We start from the raw sequence: 16,691 nt of genomic DNA, 5'->3' as shown, positions 1-16,691 counted from the left end.
GCCCCTAATGTGCTTCTATTTTTACAAAGATGCCACCTAGTGGCTGTATGAAATCAAACATTTCAAAGTATTTCTCATTGTTTACTCCAGGCCAAAATGTATTTTGATATAAATGAATGTATTAGAAAAAAATATTAGAAGAATTTAGAAAACCAAGGACCTGAAAATTATGCTTTTAGAAATTATTTATATGGATTAAGTTTGGACCATACCTCTGTGAGCTTGTTAAGAAACTATATATATGCTTTTTTTTTCTGAAAACTTTTTTCTGAAACCAAGGGACAAATGTGTTTGAATTCAGATTTTGCAGATTTTTGAAAGGTAATATGAGCATATGCTGTATATTCTGTAACACTGTCAGTAGGTCTGGGGAAGTAGTCCAGAATCAAATACATTAAATCTGTGACAAAAATATATTCATATTCACATTAAAGCGAGATAAAGACCAATTCAGGTCAGCTTTTGCTTCCAAATGAATTATGAAAAAAGCTTCCATTCAAACATTCTTGAAGTCTGGTACTTAGGTAGGGATTGTAGATCTGTTTTACCCTGAGAAAAGGAATCAGCCGTCCAGTGATAGAAAAAGAAAGTAAAATGAAATATTGTTATAAAACAGTAATGTTTATCTTTAGAAATGCATAAAATGTTCATCCGGAAGCAAGCAAACAAACAAACATGATATTCGAAGATCATGAGAAATCTCCTGGCCTATGGCTATGGAAGCATGTGTTGAAATGGCATCATCCTCAGCTCAGAGCCCTTGAGTGACTCTTTCGAGAACTGTCAGCCCTCATTAGACCTGTAATATGAGCAAGAAACAAACTTCTGTTGTTAAGACATTAGGATTTAGGGGTAGCCTATTATAATTCACTATTTTTCTCAATCGTCAGCTACTTTCCTTCACTAACTAGAGTTTTGATTTATTCCCTCTAAATAAACACTTTTATTTAAAAGTGTTAAAACTTCTCCGGTCCCCATCAATAACTCAAATCACACATCATATTCCCACTTTGATTTTTTGTGAATTCTATTAAAAATAAACCTCTTGATCCTCGTCTAAACCAAACGTCTACCTTTTCATTTACTTTGTTCTCAAAAAGGTAGTATTACTATTATTGTAGCATGGGCAGCAATCCCGTTAGTTAAGTACTGAGTTTTAAAGAATATTCTACCCTCAGTTGGAAAATACTCATGATATGTTCAGCGGTTTGCTACTTTACCCTAGACCCCACAACACACTTGCATAGGAATGTTTATGTAACCACGGAGGCTGGGAGGGAAAGGCAAAGGTTGGTATTAGCCTGTATGTGGGAATTTTCTTATACAGAACATTGTTGATTTCCTCCCTTTGACAGAGAAAACATGAGGGTACCATCTGTCTTCCAGTGACTGGGGCCTGATGTAAAGAACTGGGAAGTGGCATACAGACTCTGATGACGTCTGCTCTGCAGTTGGAGCACGTGTGAAGCAAGGTCCTGCAAGACCTGAAGACCTTAGCTTCTGAGAACAGTGGAACTGATCTCTTAGACTTCATGGGAGAGTTCCTGGATAAACAGAATGCAGACTATCTGGAATACCATCCTGGTGGGCAGAAGGAATTAGAAGAGCTGGCCCAAAGGGTATCTGTTTGAAAAGCCTGCTAAAGCATCAGGTAGAGACAAGTTCTGAGGGCAACACAGCAAGCCTTCCCATTGTAGTAGGTCCCAAAGTCAGCTACCTAAGAATCTTGATCTCCATTTGACAGAAGACTGCTTTCACTTTTATCTAGTATCCTCGTTGTGCTTGAAAATAAATCTGCTTTGCAGCGAAAAGCTCAATTAGCTTCACTTCTGTAACTGCACTTTAGGACTGGAAAAGGAAATGACAAAGATAAACCCCTTTTCTTCCATCCCAATTCTGAGGCGGGTAGGGGCGCAGGGAGTAGAGTAACAGATAATGAAGAAACACAATGAAACCTGAGTCCTGGTGGCTCACAATGGCTGCCACTGCTGACATCCTGTCATTTCTATTCAGGTAAGACTACTTTTCCAACTTCTGGGGTAGAAAGGAAGGCGGCCCTCAGAACTGAGCCTTACTCCAGTGGGCGCCACATACCCTGTTTGCCCGTGACAGTCATAGTTTATTCCTGTTACCTTATGGAATTTTTTTCTTTTAGAGAGAGAGAACATGAGTCGGGGAGAGAGACAGAGAGAGAGACAGAGTATCAAGCAGGCTCCACGTTCAGCACGGAGCCCAATGCAGGTCTGATCCCACAACCCTGGAATCACGACCTGAGCCAAAATCAAGAGTCAGATGCTCGACCGAGCTACCCCGGAACCCCATCCTTATGAAAGTATTAACACTTCTTCTCTCAAAATCATTTACAGGCTGAATGAAAAATTATACGGTCATCCTAGATGTAAATCATTTCCGTCCCAAAGGAAAGAATGGGAGAAATTTGAATATTCTGCACTCAGTACCCAGATAGAAGAAAGGGGGCGTCAACTTTGCTGCCATCTTTTTGTTTGCAAGGCTCAAACTGATAAGCTTCTTTTTCTTTTGAAGTATGTGGTGTATGATTAATCTGAATGAAATATGAGAAGCCTAGGGAGATTTGAAATAGGCCATTCTGAAAATTACTAAAATTAGTCTAGAAGCCACTCAGCAACACTGAAGATCTTTAAATAGAATCATTTGTAAAATGATCAGGAAAGCTTAATCTGGAAGTTTATAGGAGTAAAAAACTATCAGGTTCAGTAAGGTTCTCTGAGCAGTTGGAATGGCAGTTAGTAAATGTAAAAATAAACATGAATGTAAAAAATGTAAAAATAAACATAGCCATGCCTTTTAAATACCTACCCCATTAACATGATCTACCTATAATCCATATGAAGATTTTTGCACAAAATGAAATCCAGTTTACTACCTCTGTTCCTATTTATTCTGTATAGTTACTTTGACAAAACAAGTCAAGTAAGCAGGATGGAGCCTGTTTTGGAAAGTCCACATAATACAGGCAGGAGTAACAACCCAAGAATGTTCATAAAAAATAATATAACGATTAAGAACACGAGTTCTGGAGGAAGACTGTCTAGGTTCAAAATTTAGCTCCACATCTTACTAGCTACACAACCTTGGTTATGTTCTTACACCATCTCTTCACCTGTTTTTCCAAGGTCCCCACGTAGCCTACAATGGAGTACAATAGCAGGAGAGCACTATTCACACTGAATTCTGGTTTCCTTATCTGGAGAAATGGAGATAATTTGCAAGATCAGTTTGTTTTTTTTTAATGTTTATTTTTGAGAGACAAAGGGAGTGTGTGTGTGTGTGTGTGTGTGTGTGTGTGTGCGCAACTGGAATAGAGGCAGAGAGAAAAGGAGACAGAGAATCTGAAGCAGGCTCCAGGCTCTGAGCTGTCAGCACAGAGCCTGACATGGAGTTCAAATTCATGAGCCTTGAGATCATGACAGAGCAGAAGTCGGATCCTTAACTCACTGAGCCACCCAGGCGCCCTGTAAAAATCATACTCCTGAGTTGTAGTGCAGATTTAAGAGGGAAATCAGTCAAGTACTTAGAATAGTGCCTGGCAAACATTAACAAATATTAGCTACTATTACTGTATTACAACTACTATTCTACCACTGGCATTTCTTTAAAAATTTTTTTTTTCTAAGGTTTGATTTTTCAGAAAGAGAGACAGAGCGTGGGGGGGGGAGGGGCAGAGAGAGAGGGCTGAGCTATCAGCACAGAGCCCAACGTGGGGCTCGAACTCACAGACTGTGAGATCGTGACCCCAGCCGAAGTTGGACGCTCATGCGACTGAACCACCCCGGCGCCCTTACCACTAGCATTTCTAATGCAAACATCAATAAGGTCCTTTTTTTTTTTTTTAAATGTTTTTATTTTTGAGACACAGAGAGAGCATGAGCAGGGGAGCGGCAAAGAGAGAGCGAGACACAGAATCCGAAGCAGGCTCCAGGCTCTGAGCTGTCAGCACAGAGCCCGACGCAGGGCTTGAACTCACGGAGTGTGAGATCGTGACCTGAGCTGAAGTCGGACGCTTAACTGACTGAGCCACCCAGGCGCCCCCAATAAGGTCCTTTTAATCAACAGGCACAGAGAAGCTCTGTTGGTGAAATAGATAAGACACCCAAGAACCGTGGAAGTGGGGCTAAAACGTTGGAGAAAAGACACACCAAGTCATCTGTTTGTTATGTGCTCAAAGGACCTGAAAAAAATGGTTGGCTATAAATATAATTTATTATAGTGAAAGCAAATGCTTAGACCTGAAAAGGAAGCTATAAATCATAAATTCTTCTTGCCTCCACTTGGTCACTGAGTTCACAACAGCAACAGGACCATGGGAATGAGAACCCCTGGACTTCTGACTCCCTCTAAAGCTTTTCCCACTTCCCCCGCAGAAGCTTTCTCTTACATTCAGACTGCTAAAAAGTAACTCAATCCACTTCATTTAATATTTATTTACCATTTAATTTACAGTGCTGTAAGGGGAGAAATATATTGGAAAAAATACAATTTTCTCATTCTAAAAATTCTGAATTGATTCTGCTTTGCCACAAGGAATGGCAAAACACACACATATGCATACAAACACACAAGACCATTATCTTGAAGTTAAAAAATACCAAATTTAAGTATTTAGAAATGATAGGGCCCAGGAAAAAAGGGTGAGGACACATTAAAAGTAATTTATGCCAACTGTTTCTTTCCTTCGATAGCATTTATTTTCGGTTTGATACCCAGCTGCACTCATATTAGAAACTTAGTGAAAACCACCTAGTGATTCTACTTTGAAGTTACAACCCATGTGACACAAAGATGTTCTGAATATAAGCCTGTTCATAAGTCAGATAAACTTTGGGAACTCTCCATGTCTCTTCTTTTACATAAATTCTATCTCTACCTTGATGTACTTTGGTTGATCAAGAAAACAAAAGGCTAAGGAACAGAAAACTAACTTCTTTAAATGAGACAAAAGGAAACATTTTTACAATGACTATAAATAAGTCTTCCTTTCAAATACCAAATCAGTTTCCTCAACTGTACAACTACAATTTGATGGTTTTTATTTTTACTACTTCAGTGATTTATAAAATTTGTCTAAACAACAATACTAATTAAGTATCTTTCCTATTTTTTTCAGGATAAAAACCATTAAGTGATGTGTTGAAGACATGCCTAAAAATACTTCACATTTCAACTATGGCTTCTGCATTGAAAATCTATAAGAACTTCTCCAATTAACTTTCCAATCTTTCCACAACCTCTCTGTTTAAAAAAAAAAAAAAACAAAAAAAAAAATCTTTGAAATAATTTAAGTGAATGCTTTACATATCAAGTATGGATTCACAAATCCCTATTAGCACAGTCATCAATTTTAACAAGTCTCCTAAATACGTTTTGTATTAGTTGTCTTGATTTTAGATATTAATAATAAGGAACATTTAATTACATCAGTTTCCCATCAACATGCTAGTCATTTAATGATGATTATATTGGCCATTTCCATTGGTTGGCAGGAGGCTCTTCCACTAAAGGCTCCCATGGTTTCCACCGTATCATTTTTCTTGCCAGACTTAGTTCATTTTCAGCCTGTTAATAAAAATTTTTTAAAAGAGCATTTGATTATACTATTTAATAGATATTTACCATAGCTAATGACTGAAATATAATTATCAGAACTATTATCATATTCATACCTAATAAGCTATTCTACCATCAAATGTTGTACATCATTAATTACCTTACCTTTCATAGCTACACAATCATGAGTAAGAAAAGATGGCTTTTGAATTTTTCTACTGATTAAAATTTGCTATTAGAGTGTTCAAAAGCTTATGTGGTGAGTTTTCAAACTAATTGTCTGTTTCACTATTAGACTCCAAATTCTTTGAGGATCAGAAGTATGTCTCTTTACCAGTGTGAATGGCTTTCAAACTTATTTTATCATGGCCCATCGTAAAACACAACAAACAAATTCTACTAAAGGAACCACAACACACACATATACCTAAAACAAAACTAAAAATATGATTGCTTTTACTAGCTATGATACATTGTTCTCTATTATATTTTTTTAAATGCTAGTCACAACCCATCTGATTTTACTGATCCATAATCACTTGAGATCCACAGTTTGTAAAACAGTGATCTATGGAATGTAGAATATCACAGGTGGACAAAAAATATTTGTTGATTGAATTAATTTCCTTATCAAAGGTTGTTGTATTTACTTTTTCCCTTGAAACAAATTTATAACATATTTTACGAATATATTTCAGGTATCTTTTTATTTCACAATTTTTATACAACAAAAGACCTATGACAACTCTGGCCAACTTAGAAGAAAGAACACTATTAAAGACTTGTCAGGATGTCAGAGAAGGAATTCAAATACAGAGTAAGTGCCAGAGTCTATCACAGGCTGTAATTCTGTAGTTTAAAGCAATGCCTCATTTATGCCAGTGGTACAAAACAGACAATCTGTGTGTAGCAGCAACAGTCTAAAAATGTGTACAATGAATTAAAGAGTAGATTAAACAAAATCTGGAGGTGGAGGGATTTACTAATGCTGCAATGAGAAAACAGTATAAACACTAATTAAAAATATCCCTGACTGCCCTTTGGCCCAGGTCCCTCGAACATTTTTAAGCCCCCAAGGCGTTGTGTAGTGTGAGGAGGCTGCCTAACCCAGAACATAGCTGGACCCAGCTGCATGTGGCCCAGTGCCCACCCCTCCTCCCTTCCTTTAGCTTCTAACACACTCACTACCTTTTCCTTATTCCTCTCATGCTGTCTGCTACCTACATGTGACTACTGAGTGAGCACTGGAAATGCAGCTAGTTCAAATGCATATGTGCCGCAAGTACAAAATACACACTAGATTTTAAAGACCTAGTATAAAAAAGAATGCAAAATATGTCAATATTTTTAAATTGATTACGTTTAATAGTATTTTAAATATATTGGGTTAAGTAAAACTATTAAAATTTAATCTATCGCCCATAAAACATGGAGAACTGCACAGCTGACTTAAAAATACTTACTGAATTTTAAGACTATAAGTGCATGATAAACTAATGTATCGGTTAAATAAAGTCATGATCAAAGGGAAATCTGACAGAAAAGAAAGAGGAACAGAAAAGGAAAATAAGTTAGCATCAAGTTCCCATATGGTACAACAGCTGGCAAATGAATAGAAAGGCCAGGAAAACAGGCCTTTGAATGACTGAAAACGGTCTACATTCATAAAAAGCCGTCTGAATGCCCCATTCCTCTTTTACAGAGTCATCTAACAATTCTTCTGAATTTGCATATCATGTCTGTTGGTGATATAACTCCCTCATGACCAGTACTCCCCAGTATTTCCTTTTCTTTGTCCTTTAATAAAACACAAGAAAAGAATAAATAGTTGCATTTTTTTAAAATACAAAAATATGTACAAATTAAATGAAACAGAACTGAATATCAGACATATTTAAGGGGAGACATCTAAACCTATAATATGGGAGAGGGGGTTCTAAAGTGATGGGGCAAAGGGGCAGGGTGATTTAATCAAGAAAAATTATGAGAAAAGATACTCAGTTGAAGTCAAAAGGCAAAGAACAGACTAAAAAAAATGTGCAGACAATGATTAGTATCTCTTTTATTTGAAAAAACACTCAAAGAAATAAAGAAGAAAAATACTAAACACAAATGATAGAGTAAAAGCATTAATGACATGCTTTATATAAAACACAAGAACATACTTTAAGTTTAACCTTACTAATAATTCAGGAAAAAATGCACAACCTAAAAAAGAGGCATAATTTCCCCTGATTTAATTAAAAATTGCAGCATTCTTGGCAACATAGATGTGTTAATCCAACAAAAATAAAAGTGTATTTTAATTTTATGATTCACAAGATCTGTATCTCTCCATATTAAAAATATACTAAGCCTTTAAAACATAAAAGTATTTGTATCTAAAAAGATAAAAGTGTCCATATAACAGTAACACTGTGTTACTAGTTTGAACTAAAGTAAGGCTAACAAGAACATGCTGATTAAATTCAAGGTGTTTCACACTCCAATTTTCCAACAGAAGCCTCATAAATTCATGCATAATTAATGATAAATATTTGACATATACATGATAGAAAGATTTCCTACATGTGATTATTCTTATATTTGAGAGTTGATACAAATAAAGAAATTCAGTTTTCCTTTTTTTCTGGAATGTCAGTTTTATATCTCTAAATATTGTGCCTCTGAACATTTAAAACCAAACATCTAACTATTCAACTTTTCCTTTACCTGAAGAATCACCTCTTCCAGTTGGCCACCCTGAAGTTGGTCTTCTAATTTCTTAACATCTGGTTCCTAAAATTTAAGGAAAAAAAAGAAAAAAAGATTTAAACAAAGGAGTGCAATATCTAATATTTAATTAGATATCTATATCTAATATTTAATTAGGCTATTGAGGCCAATATCCCAATTAAAAAGACCCAAATATAAAACAGCACTTAATTTGGCAAATATAATTAATTTTTCTTTCATTGTACCCTTGCTAATGTTTGCCAAATATGTGGTGGAAACCCATTTCATCTCTCTACTATTTTATTGCTTTTCTGTCTTAATATTAACTTGCTTATCAACAGTAAGAAATACGATGCCCAATTCAGTCTTTCTAAAGTACAGATTTAAAAATACCACTTTATTTTCTTAGTATTTCCTATATTTCCTCTGAGAGCATTGGTATTGAAAATAAATACTACCCTGTGACCCAGAATTCCATTCCTAGGTATACACCAAACAGAAAGCGTAATACATTAATCAAATGACATGTTCAAGAATGTTAGCACAAGAACAGTAGCACAAATTATAACTCCAAACTGGAAATAATTCAAATGAGCATATATAATTAATAAATATAGTATTTGGATATAACAGAATACTATATAGCAGTGAGAATGTACAAACTACAACTGTATGCAATAACATGATTCTCTCAAACACAGTATTAAGTGAAAGAAACCATGGACAAAAGAGCACAGAATGATGATTCCATTTATAAAAAGTGAAAATCCAGGCAAAATGAATATTTCGTGTTAGAGGTCAGAAGAGTAGTTATCTTTAGGAGGGTAGTAACTTGAAGGGGAACGAGAGAGTTTGGGCATTCTGGAAATGTCCTTTTGATTTGGTGTTAACATGGGTGTGGTTACTTTGTGAAAAGCCATCAAGCTCTACACTTAGATGACGGCACATTTCTTTATGTACATTATTCTTCAATAAGAGGTTAAAAAAAAATACCTAGAAAATTCAATGACATATATTTATTTATTTATTTCTAGTCAACTGAGCTTTGTGAGAGCCAGGAAGTATGTACACACTTACACATACATTAAGTAAGGTGTTAAGTAGGATGGTTTTTTGGCCCACAAATGGAATGAAAAGAGGGAGAAAAAAACAAAGATATTTTCTACAGGAATTGGCATGTTTCTGCCTCAGGGCATCTGCTGGCTGCCCAGGGATATCTGCATGGCTTGTTCTTTACTTCCATCGCTCATATATCACCTTCTTAGTAAGGATCACTAGGATAATAATTTATATTGTGGTGGGCTAAATAATGCCCCACAAAATGTACATGACCTAATCTCTGAAACCTATGAATGTTACCCCGTATGGCAAGTACTTTGTAGATGTTAATTAAAAATCCTGAGACAGGCAGATTATTCTAAAATAGCTAAGTGGGTCCAAATACAAGTGTCCTTATAAGACAAACGCAGAGGGAAATTATGCATAGAAGGGAAAGTAATGTGACCACAGAGGCAGAGATTAGGGTGATGTGGCCATAAGCCACGAAATGCTAAAAACCACCAAAGCTGAAGAGTCAAGGAACAGATTCTCCCCTAGAACCTCTAAAGCAAGTGTAGCCCTGTTGATAACCTTGATTTGGGCCCTTGATACTAACTTTAGAGTTCCGGCTTCCAAAAATGTAAAAGAATAAATTTCTACTGTTTTAAGCCACTAAGTTTATTAGAAGAGGCACAGGAAACAAATACATATTGTAACATCCCTGACCCTGAAACACATCATTCTCTTTTTCCATTTTTCCTTCACTGCACTTAACTATCTTCTAACATGCCATGTAATGACTTTCTTTATTTCCTTAATTCTTTGCCTCCCACCATTAATGTGTAATCTCCAAGAAAGCAGGGATTTTCATGTTTTGTTCACTTCCTTATACGCACTAGCTTCCATGCCTACAACCACACATGGCATATAACAGGCATTCAGTGGTTCTTGAATAAATAACAGTTGGAAAAGAAAGGGTGGGGGAAAGCAGATGAACATGTTTGAGAAAGATTGTTTAACTCAGAATTAACTAAGTTTTAAAGCCAAAATTCAGGGGCATGTGGGCAGCTCACTCAGTTAAGCATCCAACTTCAGCTCAGGTCGTGAGTTCATGGCTCTTGAGTTCAAGCCCTGCCTCGGGTTCTGTGCTGACAGCTCAGAGCCTGGAGCCTGCTTCGGATTCTGTGTCCCCTGCTGTCTCTGCCCCTCCCCCACTCACACTCTCTCTGTCTCTGTCTCTCTCACTCACTCAAAAACGAATAAACATTAAAAACAAAAAATAAAGCCCTTTTTTTTTTAATGTTTATTTATTTTTGAGACAGTGAGAGACTGTCTTCTTCTGTGCTTTCCTTCCATCCTTTTTCCCTTTCATTCAGCAAACTCCTGTCCACTAAGTGCTTTCCTTCTGCAGGCCACTATTAGATACTGGAGTGGAAGAATAAGGTCAAGTCCCTTCTCTAGGCTAACATTGTCGCTGCTTCTTTTACCTCTTTTCCCTCTCAAGTCCTTCATGAACGGGGGAGGGTCAGAGAGAGAGGGAGGCACAGAATTTGAAGCAGGCTCCAGGCTCTGAGCTGTCAGCACAGAGCCCAACACAGGGCTCGAACTCACGGACCGTGAGATCATGACCTGAGCCGAAGTCGGATGTTCAACCGACTAAGCCACCCAGCTACCCCTAAAGCCCTTCTTTTAAAAAAATAAAATAAAAAATAAAAAAATTGGAGCAGAGGGCCAATCTTATGACCTCATTAACCTTAATTACCTCTGTAGAGGTTCCTAACCTAACACCGAGGGTTAGGGCTTCAACAGATGAATTTGGGGAGGGTGTGGGTACATATTCAGCCCATTAACAATGCTTGATATAATTTCTGGTAGTTAAGAGACTAACCTGGTCTCTTTGCAACAAAGCACTTTTTAAAATAGTTATTTCTGACAATTTTCTTTAAACACAACACACATTTTTTGTTTGTTTTGCTTTCATTTTCTTCTTTACTCTGAAACTAGAGAAGAGATAAGACTGACATATCTATAAATAAATCAACAATCAGTGAAGGACTTGAGAGGGAAAAGAGGTAAAAGAGGTAAAAGAAGCAGCGACAATGTTAGCCTACAGAAGGGACTTGACCTTATTCTTCCACTCCAGTATCTAATAGTGGCCTGCAGAAGGAAAGCACTTAGTGGACAGGAGTTTGCTGAATGAAAGGGAAAAAGGATGGAAGGAAAGCACAGAAGAAGAGAAATGAAAGGAAGTATGCAGAATATGCAAAACACAAGCACCTGATTTTTTTGTTGTTGTTGTTAATGTTGCACGGGAAACCATAAATCCAAGAAAGCAAAATCAAGTCATCTACTTACCGCTTTAACCATACTCAACTTTTCACTTGTAATCTGTTCTGTATACTTTCTATATGCTGCATTTTTAGGAATTTGCTGAAGAACATCAAGAATCTTTGTGTACAGTATTCTTAGCCTCTGAAAAGACAAATCACATACATTTCCAGTTTAAAATATCACCAGATTTAATGGAACACTTTAAAGTCTCATGAAGCATTTAAAAAAACCTCACTTCTGATTTTTACAAAGCATTTAACTCTTCTTTGCTACAATTGCTTCATGCCTGTGCCCTATAAAACCATCCCCTTTAAAACTATGAGTATAGTGAACCCTTGAACAATGCTGGGGTTATGGGGTCAATCCCTGTCATGGCTGAAAATCCACACAGAACTTTTGACTCCCCAGAAACTTGACTAGTCATAGCCTACTACTGACTGGAAGCCTTATCAATAACATAAACAGTTAACACATATTTTGTATGTTGTATGTATCATATATTGTATTCTTACAATAAAGTTAAGCTAGAGAAAAGAAAATGTTATTAAGAAAATCATCAGGAAAATATGATTACAATACCATACTGTATTTATTGAAAAAAATCTGCATATAAGTAGACCCATGCAGTTCAAACCTGTATTGTTCAAGTGTCAACTGTACAAATATGGATAGTTTTCATGCTCCATGAACAAAAGTTGTATATAAGTTAAAGGTATAATAACAAGTAAAAATAAAACTGCATCCTAACTTACTGTTAATGATCTATTTGAAAATCAACTCATTTACTAAATCATTATTTCTCAATTTGAGATCCTAAGCACTCAAATTCAGATTTTCCCCCCAAGTTTTCTTATTTGAATTTCTGTAGAAATAAAAAATACAGGGGCATCTGGGTGGCTCAGTCAGTAAAGCTCTTGATTTCAGCTCAGATCAGGATCTCATCATCATGAGATCAAGACCCCCATCAGACTCTGTGCTGGATGTGGAGCCTGCTTCAGATTCATTCATTCTTTCTTTCTCTCTCTCTCTCTCTCTCCTCCCCCCTTACATTATTTTAGATAACTCCCTATATGCGTAAAATATGCAATGCTAATCAGGATGATCAAATTTAACTAAATGTAATCATGATATTTCAGCTTTATAATGACTGAGTTGGTACCATGTTAATGAAGGTTTCACCACAAGCTTAATAGAGAAAAGGAGCAAGAGAACTGAGTCACTGCACAGCACGTATTGAAGCAGTGAACTTAAAGTTCACAAACAGTGGTTAGTAGTAAAGTCACATGGTTAGAAGTCGTTAAGCAGATCCTGACTCATGACAGTTCATAAATAACAAGTATAATCATAAATATACATACATAATTATTTTTTATTTCCTTGTATTTAATTTGAAATTTTAGTTTAATTGTATAAAATCGATAGGTACTAATACCTACTTCTATTTGTATATATTCACAATATACATATGAATAAACAAACAAACCTTGAGGGCCTCTAATTGTTTTTCTTAAAAAATAATCTGCATATTTAGACATTATTTATATATTTGAATATGATATCCAATAATAGAGGGTATTTTTAATTATACTAATTTAGACCTTGTCAGATAACATATAATCCAAATTATGTGTGGGTTTTTGCCCTCATCTCTTCTTAATTTTAGCAAAGGATATGGCAATAGAAAGGCCTGATAAGAGACTTGGGTTCTAAAATGGAGATGTTAATAATACCCGCTTCAGGGGTTGTTGTGTAACTTAACAGTACCAGGCACACATTAACTTTCAGTACGTGTTAGCATTATTATTATTCTGTTGGAGGGAGTCACTTCAGCAGATATCAGAGAAAAGGTTCAAGAAAAAGCAGCATCTGAGACAGACCTGGAGAAAGGGTAGGACTTGGACACTTAAAGATGTAGAAAAAAGCAATCTTACACATAGAATACACACAAAGGATTGAATAGCAGGAAAAAAAGGAACACAGTAAGTATACAGTTGTATTTTTCTTGAACTATGCTATCCAGTAAGGTAGTTACTGGCCAAATATGGCTACTGACTACTTGAAATGTGGCTAGTCTGAAATACGATGTGCTGTAAATGTAAACATACAGTGGACTTTGAAAATCTAGTATAAAAATATAAAATATTACTTTTTATATCGAATATATACCGAAATATTTTGACTATGTTAGGTAAAATATGTTGTTAGTTTTTACATTTTTCTTTTTAAAAAAAAGTGAATCCCAGAAAACGTAAAATTACAAACATGGCTTACATTTATAATTCACATTATATTTTTATTGGACAGCCTGTGGCTAGAATATAGAACACATAGGAAATGTATAGGAGATAAAGTTAGAGAAAAACTGAGTCAGACTGTAAGTGGTTTTGTGTGCCACATTAAAGCATTTGGGATTATTCTGTGGGCAATTAAATGATTTAGGAAAATTATATGATTAGATTTATGTTCCAGGAAACTTAACCTGTAGTAGTGACTTAAAGGACTCGATGGAGGAGAAAAAGGCAGAAAGGCCAGCAGGATAGTTGCTGTAATTGTCTACACATAAGAGAATAAAGAGGTAAGACTGGAGAGCTATTACAGAAAAGGATCAACAGAACTTGTCGCTGAAATAAACATGAAGGAAGATCCAGGGAAAAGAGAAGTACCAACTGTGATGTCCAGCTCCAGCCTGGAGAGTAGGAAGACTCATCATCATCAGGAAAAATAGAGTCCACAGTAAAAGAAACAGATTTAGAAAGGGAAAACCAGGAGTTCAGTTTTAGACAATAACCAGCCATTATCAACTCATAATTAAGACATTCATCCAACAAACCTTATGTTTTCTGAGCACATACCATGTGCTAGTTAGTCACAGCTCTAGCAGTGAACAAATGGAATGAAAAATCCCTGCCTTCACAAAAATCTGCCTTCTAATAGAGAGTCAATGAGCAGGATAAATTAGTAGAATACAGTATGTAGAATCGTGATCTGGAGGGCCTCTGTTAGGACTCTTTTAGAGTGAAATTGAAAGCCACTGGAGGGTTGTGAAAAGTGACATGACCTGACTCACAAGCAGGCTGACTCTAGCTTGGGTGAAAAAAGACCAAATTGAAACGGTGACAAGAAGCGAGAGGCAGTTAGGAAGCAAATGCAATTATCCACAGCTTGATGATGGTAGTTGAGAATATGGTAGTAGCAGAGGAGATAGTGAGAAGTACTCAAAATCTGGATACGTTAAAAGTAAAAACCCAAAGGATTTAATGAAGTACTAAATGTGGGGCGTAAACAAAAGAAAAAAATTAAACATGATTTCAAGGTTTTTGACCTGAGTGACTGCAAGAATGGAACTGTCATTCATTGAGGTGAGCAAGCCTGCGAGAAGAACAGGTTTGAAGGAGAAGAATAAGAAGCCAATTTTGGACATTACGTTTGGGTTGCATGTCTGACATCCAAGTGGAGATGTCCACTAAGCAATTAAATATACAAGACTCTCATAAAGAGAGGTCAGTGATCCACAAAAAAATGTAAGAATTATCAGTGTATTGGTGGTATTTAAAACCACTCGGTCGGGTCCAGACAAGGAGACGCATATAAATAGAGAAAAGTCTCAAGAAGTTCCAAGAACCCAGTCTTAGCACTCTCAAATTTGTAAGTGGGATACGAGAAATGACCAGAAAAGGAGAAGGCAAAAAGAGTAAGAGGAAAAAAACAAACAAACAAAAAAAACCAGGATATTGAGGTGGCCCCAAGCACAAAGTGCTAGATGAAGACAGTGCCCAATGTGACAAGTGCTGTTACTGGGTCAATTAAGATGAGAAAGGAGAGCTGACCGTTGGATTTAGCAGCACAGAAATACTGACCTTGCAAAGAGCAGTTCTAGCCAAGTCTGAGTGGAGTGTGTTCACAGGGGAATAAGAGAAAATGGAGACAGTTAAGTACTGATTAAGTCTTTCGAGTTATCTATAAGGAGGAGAAAAATGGGGTGATTACTGAAGCGAGGAAAAGGATCGAGGATGGTTTGTTAGATACAAGCATTCTGAATACTGATGGGAAAGACCCACTAGAATGGAAAACTGATGACATAAGGGGTTAGTTACTAGAGCGATATATTCGGTAAGTCTAACTGTACTGAGGTCACCCAGGCAGAAAAGGGGAGGCGGGAGAAAAGGTGGAAACTGGAGATACAGGAACGGGAGGACACTCATAAAAGTACCAGCGAAGCCACGAGAATGCTACGGGAAAAGTCAACAAGAAATGGCATCGGATCAACGAGGTAGACACTGTTCTCGTCTCAAGACAGCTCTCAGGCTGAGCTGTAATTTGGGGCTTGAAATATCCGCATTCCGACAGCCTTTCAAACGAGGTCACAGAGTTGGAGTCTTCCTTGGGAACTCAGGAAAGAAGCAGCACGTACCTCGTGTGGACTCTCACACACAGCCAATCCCACAAGGCCCGTGGTCTGTTCAAAAACAGAAGGTTCACGCAGGTTACAATTCGGCGCGTCCACCACGCTAAGGAAGGGCAAAACCACCACTTCCCGGGCTAAAACCGGCCGAAAACCAGCCAGCTATCGGTCTCTCCGAGCCACTTGTTCGGAGCGTTTTTCTGCCTCTCCCAGAGAAGCTACTAAATCTGCCATCCCGGAAAGCACAGCAGAACGAGTACCCCCCAAAAGCACCCGCAAGCCCGCGCCAGTTCCGGCCGCCACCGCAGGATCAGGGGCTATCGGGCTGACTCTACCCGCACAGTCTAAATTCCAACCATGACCTCCCCATTCACCTTACCTTCTTCAGCAAACCCGCCATGACCGTGCCGACAGACCGGGGACGCGCAGCCCTCTGGGAACCTCGCTCAGACCCGCTCAATCCACCACCGAGGCCGGCACACCGTCACCTAGGAAACAGCTTTGTTCCTCCCCCTCACGCACTCAGGCTCTCCACTGAGTCAAAGGCTGTGCCCCGCCCATCCCTAAAGGGAAAATTGACGCATGCGCAGTGAGTACACAAAGCTTCGCAAGCAGGTGC

At 37.4% G+C, this 16,691-nt stretch overlaps 1 protein-coding gene across 2 annotated transcripts; it reads right to left on the bottom strand.

Moving 5' to 3' along the window:
* Positions 1 to 4,443: 4,443 nt before the first annotated feature.
* Positions 4,444 to 16,539, bottom strand: NDUFA5 (NADH:ubiquinone oxidoreductase subunit A5). Of its 2 annotated transcripts, XM_015067302.3 has the most exons (5): positions 16,452 to 16,539; positions 16,082 to 16,126; positions 11,695 to 11,811; positions 8,299 to 8,364; positions 4,444 to 5,595 (listed from the first exon to the last, which is right to left on the bottom strand). In XM_015067302.3, the coding sequence occupies exons 1-5, from the start codon at positions 16,470 to 16,472 to the stop codon at positions 5,494 to 5,496; spliced, it is 351 nt and encodes a 116-aa protein (XP_014922788.1). In that variant the 5' UTR covers positions 16,473 to 16,539; the 3' UTR covers positions 4,444 to 5,493. The 2 variants fall into 2 exon arrangements, with proteins under 2 accessions (XP_014922788.1, XP_014922790.1); XM_015067304.3 differs by lacking the exon at positions 11,695 to 11,811 and having other exon boundaries at positions 16,452 to 16,531.
* Positions 16,540 to 16,691: the final 152 nt, after the last annotated feature.

The sequence above is a fragment of the Acinonyx jubatus genome, chromosome A2 (genome assembly GCF_027475565.1).
Source record: "Acinonyx jubatus isolate Ajub_Pintada_27869175 chromosome A2, VMU_Ajub_asm_v1.0, whole genome shotgun sequence".
NCBI lineage: Eukaryota > Metazoa > Chordata > Mammalia > Carnivora > Felidae > Acinonyx > Acinonyx jubatus.
Note: the sequence above shows the minus strand (reverse complement) of the source record. Positions and strands in the feature narration are given on the sequence as shown.

Excerpts from the sequence above, each read along its gene's own strand:
- NDUFA5 (XM_015067302.3), bottom strand. The coding sequence starts at position 16,472 with ATGGCGGGTTTGCTGAAGAAG. Across the intron at positions 8,365-11,694 it reads AGTTGAGTATGGTTAAAGCG|GAACCAGATGTTAAGAAATT; the intron begins GTAAGTAGATGA and ends CTTAAATTTTAG. Across the intron at positions 5,596-8,298 it reads TGGAAGAGGTGATTCTTCAG|GCTGAAAATGAACTAAGTCT; the intron begins GTAAAGGAAAAG and ends TTTTATTAACAG.